This window comes from Eptesicus fuscus, chromosome 9, assembly GCF_027574615.1.
Source record: "Eptesicus fuscus isolate TK198812 chromosome 9, DD_ASM_mEF_20220401, whole genome shotgun sequence".
In the NCBI taxonomy this organism is placed as follows: domain Eukaryota; kingdom Metazoa; phylum Chordata; class Mammalia; order Chiroptera; family Vespertilionidae; genus Eptesicus; species Eptesicus fuscus.
In genome coordinates, this window is record NC_072481.1 from 22,199,693 (window position 1) to 22,205,626 (window position 5,934).

Consider the following 5,934-nt stretch of genomic DNA (forward strand, 5'->3'; position numbering starts at 1 on the left):
AAAAATATAGAAGGGAACACCTCGTGTGGCTCAGAAGGGCATGCGCAGAAGCAGGCACTTGTACTCTGCCACGCTCAATGTGTAAGTGGCAAAAGCCTTACAAACGTGCATGCCTGTTGAACCAGCACTGACACTTCTAGGGAAAGAAAACAGATATGCAAAGGTGATTCACTGTGAGGTTTACAATAGCAAAAAACTGGGAACAATCCACATGTTCCTGCGTGGGGGCCTGAGTAAATACATTACAGTACAACCTTACAATGGCACACTACACAGCCATTAACAACAAGGTAAAATAGGCATGGTGTATTAGCTTTAAAAAGCCAGTAACAAAACAGTATATATGGTCTCGTGTTCATTTTTTTAAATCTGTATAGAAGCATAGAAAAGTACAGTTAAACAATGGAATAGAAAATAGTTATTTGGGGGCATTAACATTGTGGGTTAAATTTCTTTTCTGCTTATTTTCACGTGACAAGAGGAATGCTAGTAAATATCAAAAAGAGCAGTAGATGTCCAAGAGAGAAAGTAGGCCCAGGTAGACAAGATGTCTATTTCAACGATGGCCATACTTTGACCCTGGACGTATTGTATTGGTAACAAGGTGGTTGACTCTGTGTCCCTCTGTGTTCCTGCTGTGACAGGGACATAGCACCGAGAAGCAAGAGGTACTCTACTCTCAGGGTCCCTTGGCTGAACTTGGCATCTTCTTCCTTGTGGGTCTGACCACCTTCTCAGTTCTGACTAAGAACTGGCAGATATCCAGCAGCACCAGGAGCGCCAGGCAGACGACAGCCGGGATGCAGGTGTTCAGTGACTCCTTCAGAGACACCAACGTGAAGATGGACCCTGGAATGGAAAGTCAGGTCTCTGAGGCTCCCTGGGGCACCCAAGAGATCCAGGAGCTCAGGGCTCTCCAGCCCAGGCTGACCAGCTCAAGTCCTCCCCTTAAGCACCCCCCAGGCACACATCCTGAACTAGGTGCACTTGTCCCCATGGCCTCCCGGAGAGAGCAGGACCAGGAATCAGAAGCTTTTTGAATCAATGGAACCCCTTTCCGAGAGCAAGAAAGAAACAGGAGCAATCCAGCCAAATAGGGCAGGAAGGTGGCTAGATAGGCACTTTGGAACAAATTCTCCCTGCTCCAACTCCTTTTCTTAATCCTACTGGAGGGAAGGAGGCCCAGGGGTTGGTGGAGGAAGTGAAAGAAAGATCTGAAAATGAGGGAAGCTCCCGCGATGGAAAGAAAGCCTGGGGGCAGGATGGTAGTGGTGGCAGCCATGGTGACACGAGACCTGGGGGGTATAGAAGCAGCAGCTGTCTTTGTACATCAGCAGTTCCTGTGAGCAGAGCTGCTACGACGGGGTCCCTCCAGGACTTCTAGCCCCAGGCACATTCTCTGCCTTTCTGTTCAGGGGGCTCAGCTTCTTGGTTCCCAACTGCCAGACACATAGGTCAAGTGGCAACTGCTACTCTATCCTCTCATCTCAGGGGTGGGATGGGGGGAGAGCAGTCGGGGCTTTTAGATTACATTATAATACATCCTTATGGTGGAATATCACACAGCCAATAGAAGTGATGAGGTAGAAGGTCTAGTTGACATAAATAGTGTTACAGCAGATTAAGTTTGAAAAGCACCTGCCCTAGTCTGAAGACCATGGAAACTGTAATGCAGCAGGAAGTGCTCCTGGTTCCAGAGAAAAAAGGGGGAGGGGCAATAGTAACGGGGAACAGAGGAACAGCCAGGCCTTCCCATCCTCCTCCCCCAAGAATTCCTCCTTCCCCCTGCCCAGGGGGACGCCCCTTACCCATCATGAGCACGATCAAGAGAACGTTACTGATCTCTTGCAGCTTCGGTGGGCCCAGGGCCAGCAGCAGCCCAGCCAGCAGTTCCAGCCAGCCCACGGTCACCTGGTAGCTCATGGGATCTGGCTGGTAGCCGAACACCTTCAACGGGAACACCTCAGCGAACTGCTCGAACAGGGCTTTCTAGGGGTGGCAGGGAATGCCTGTCAGCCACTCACCAAGGATCCACTTCCTAGCCACTGTACGCGGCATTTGGTGCCTACGTCAACTACCCCCAACAAAGGAGTGACTACTCTAGACCAGGTCCAGGGCTGAGGTCAGCTGGAAAGGAGAGAGCCTCCCTGGGGGGCTGAGCTTTGGAATCAGTAAACGAATTCCTGCTCCAGGGAGAAGGGCTGGATGGTGATGCAGAGATGGACTGAGTCTCTCACTGGCTTCTGCCCAGCCCCAAATTTAAGGAAGAGGAAGCCAGGCTTGGGCCTTCTCATCTAGTGCCAAGGCCTTGGGAACGCCACAACGTCTCTTTACGCCTGGCCTGGCTTCTCTTCAGGCACTGTGCAGCGACTATTTGGAGCTGGGAGAGAGGATGGAAGGGCAGATTGTTGCTCATTAAACAGATTCCACTTTCTACATCATGTGCTGGTGCCTGGATCCCACCGCAATAGACACAAGGGGAGTTGAAGGGGCTCAGAGGGACTCATCTTGCTGAATCAGGCTCCGTCCTGGGCCACATGACTTCATCCTGATCCTCAGGTTGGCTACCTTTTCCTGCTCAGTGATGCAAGGAGGCACTAAGCTGTCTGGCTCTAGGGATGAACTTGCCCAAACCCACCACCTTAAGACAGGAAAGAGGGGGAGAACCCAGGCCTGGGAGAGGGAACTCGCAGGGTCTCCAAGTCTGGCTCTTTGAAAGGCTTGGGGGATTGGTAAGCATAGAACATGAAAGCTTTCCCCAGTCGAGAACTAGACAAAAGGCCTAAGGGCGACTTCTAGACCTCCCTCCCAGGCTCCATCCTCCAGAAAAGGGCTCTCTGGATTCTAAGTTAAGGGAGTGTAACCTTTGGCTTAACTGGTTTGGCTCAGTGGATAGAGTGTCGGCCTGCGGACTGAAGGGTCCCAGGTTCATTCCAGTCAAGGGCATGTACCTTGGTTGCGGGCACATCCCCAGTAGGGGGTGTGCAGGAGGCAGCTGATGGATGTTTCTAACTCTCTATCCCTCTCCCTTCCTCTCTGTAAAAAAAAAAAATCAATAAAATATATATTTTTTAAAGAGAGCGTGTGTAACCTTTACACTTCACCTTCAGGGCGGGTTTCCTACCCTGCCAAACGGGGATTAATAAACCCTGCCTCACGAAGCTCCCAAGAACTCCAGCAAGGAAGGCGCTGTGCTTCTTTTCCACCCCATCTCTCTCCCCCAGGGTCCGGAGCATTCCTCCTGCGGCTCTAGATTCGCCCGGGCCACCAATGCTCATCTGGGACGGGCCCTCCCGACCCTCCCGACCCTCCCGTCTGTGGAAACTCCCCGCGGGGCGTCAACGTCCCAGCCCCAGGCTCTAGCGCCCTCTGGCCCGAAGGCAGGCGGTCGGCGGGGCAAGGGTGCGGGCAGACGGGGGCGGGGCGCGCCGGGCACCGGGGTAACCGCTGGGGCCCACCCACCCGCTGCCCACGCCGCGCCGCTCACCATCTGCTGCGACGCAGAAGCCGAGATCTGCTCCGAGAGCTTGGCCGCCCCCGTGAGCGCGAAGAAGCCGCCCAGCAGGACTCGCAGAGCGGCGACCAGCAGCGCCATGGCCGCGCAGGTCCTCCGGGAGGGCGGGCTCACGCGCCCCAGTCCGGCCCGGCCCGGCCCCAAACCCGCCCCCGCCGCGGATGGACTTCCTCCCGCCCCGGGCGGCTGGAGGACGCGCTAGGGCTTCCCTTTCCTCCTCTTCCAGGAGCGTTGCCACTCTCTTTTGTCCCAGTACCGGGTTGGGGGTTGGGGGTGGGGGGTGGGGGGTGGAGGGGTGGGGGAGGGGGCCGTAGGGCCGACGGACCTGGCATTTGTCTCAAGCCCACTTGCTCCTAACTGACTATATGAGCCCGATTGAATTTAGGGGAAATGTGTCTCCCAGTCAACACGAACAGAGTGGAGTTAGACATGGTATGGAAGTGGCTTGCAGGAGGGCACGGTTAGTTAGGATGCAGAAGACCGGGGCCTCATTCCTGCCTGTGCCGCCCTAGCTGAGAGATCTGCGCTGTCCCCTACGCTCGGTGCGCCGCAGCATCTGCTCCTGTAAGTAGGGATAATGCTGCACCAGCGCCCCGGCGTCTGTAAGAGGCCTAGCACAATGCCTGGCACATGCATGAGCTCAAAAAGTTATTTGCGAATTTATGAAGTTATTAATAATAAATCAATAACGAGTCATTATAAAATGAATTGCTCTTTTGTATCTTTACTTGAAACGTATCTTCTGGTGTCTCTCAGCTGAAATCAAAATGTAAAAGGTGTTTGAAAATTCAGATACTTGTGTGGGATGGGAATGAAGGGATGAGGACAAATATGTGACACCTTCATCAATAAAGAAATTTAAAAAAAAAAAAAGAGGAAGCCATGAGATGGCTGACATCAGGACCAAATGCACTGATCAATTACCTCCTACCCTAGCACCAACCAGTCACTAGAAACCACAACTCTGACCATGAACCTAATTCCCTTAGTCACCATGATTACTGAATTTCCCCTATATAACAATCCCCTTGGAAATCATCAGGGAGCCAGGTCTTTGAACTTTAGGTCACCTGTGACGCCTGCTGTGGGCTAATTTCTTAACTAATAAACCATTGTTTTCTTTGCTGCAAAAAAAAAAAAGAAAATTCAGATACTTGTGATATCCTGGGCAGTTAGGCAGGAGCAGAGTAGCACCAGGCCAGGTACAGAAGGTCCCCAGGGTGGAAAGCCCTGGGTGCCTAGCAACGGGCTAACCTGGGAACTCAGGTATTATAGGGTGGGACCTCACCCCCAGGGTGACCTTACCTCCCCTAGCATATCTCGGGTCATGCGGTTTAGACCCCTGACCTTTCATATCACTGGCCGTGCAGTTCGGACCCTCCCCTGATCGTTCCTTCGCTAATCCCGTGGTACATCTCCTTAGAGGAGAACAAGGGGGGCCGGAGAATAGCCTCATTTGACTCCCTTGCATGACCACTCCCTTAAGCACTAAGGCCTCGGAACAATGAGGTTCTGAACCACATGAAATATGAACAAAGCCTCAGGTATGTTGACCACAGAGACAGAGTTTTGGTCAAACTACAGATAAATGACATCTAGGCCTCAGTAGTGTTTCGGCTCCAGGCCCAGAAAAGCAGCAAGGCCAGGCAGGCAACACCATAGCTGACATCAGGACCAGCTGCAATGACTAATGAGCCCCTCCCTGCCTTGGCCCCAATCAATCAGTGGAGACCACAACTCTGAGGAGCCATACCAGGAAAATCTGATGAATACGCTACTGAGATCCTCCCGAGACCACGAGATAAAAGCCATTAAGAGGAAAGACCGAGCACATGCTGGTGCTCGTACTCATATTCTCTCTCTTCTCTCGCCTTTCTCCCCCTCCCTCCCATCCTCTCTCCCTCCCTCTCTCTCTCTCTCTCTCTGTCACACACACATACGTGCCTTTCCCCCCTTCTCCATCCTCCAGGCGTCTTTTGTCTTTCTTTCTCCTACGCTCCAAGGGCCCTTGTTTTGCCTCCGTAACTTGCTTCCTGACGCCACGCAGCTAGTTGGCTCACTTCTTCCACAGCTCACGTCTACCCCTGTGACTTTCTAAACAAACTTGCACTTGTATTTGAGTTCCCTGGCTCTGAATTCTTTTCTTAGTCGAACTCAAGGACCAAAGTCTAACATCTGATGCAGTTCGCTATTAATACTTATAGCTGTGAGCCGAAACCGGTTTGGCTCAGTGGATAGAGCGTCGGCCTGTGGACTCAAGGGTCCCAGGTTCGATTCCGGTCAAGGGCATGTACCTTGGTTGCGGGCACATCCCCAGTAGGGGGTGTGCAAGAGGCAGCTGATCAATGTTTCTCTCTCATCCGATGTTTCTAACTCTCTATCCCTCTCTCTTCCTCTCTGTAAAAAATCAATAAAATATA

General features: G+C 52.4%; 1 protein-coding gene across 1 annotated transcript; it reads right to left on the reverse strand.

The window, feature by feature from the left end:
* Positions 1 to 342: 342 nt before the first annotated feature.
* TMEM35B (transmembrane protein 35B) lies at positions 343 to 3,726 on the reverse strand. The gene is made up of 3 exons (XM_008157033.3): positions 3,488 to 3,726; positions 1,809 to 1,989; positions 343 to 849 (listed from the first exon to the last, which is right to left on the reverse strand). The coding sequence occupies exons 1-3, from the start codon at positions 3,593 to 3,595 to the stop codon at positions 680 to 682; spliced, it is 459 nt and encodes a 152-aa protein (XP_008155255.2). The 5' UTR covers positions 3,596 to 3,726; the 3' UTR covers positions 343 to 679.
* Positions 3,727 to 5,934: the final 2,208 nt, after the last annotated feature.

Coding starts and splice junctions, on each gene's coding strand:
- TMEM35B (XM_008157033.3), bottom strand. CDS start 3,595: ATGGCGCTGCTGGTCGCCGCTCTGCGAGTCCTGCTGGGCGGCTTCTTC. Junction 1,990..3,487: donor CTTCTGCGTCGCAGCAGATG/GTGAGCGGCGCG, acceptor TGCCACCCCTAG/AAAGCCCTGTTCGAGCAGTT. Junction 850..1,808: donor CTTGATCGTGCTCATGATGG/GTAAGGGGCGTC, acceptor TTTCCATTCCAG/GGTCCATCTTCACGTTGGTG.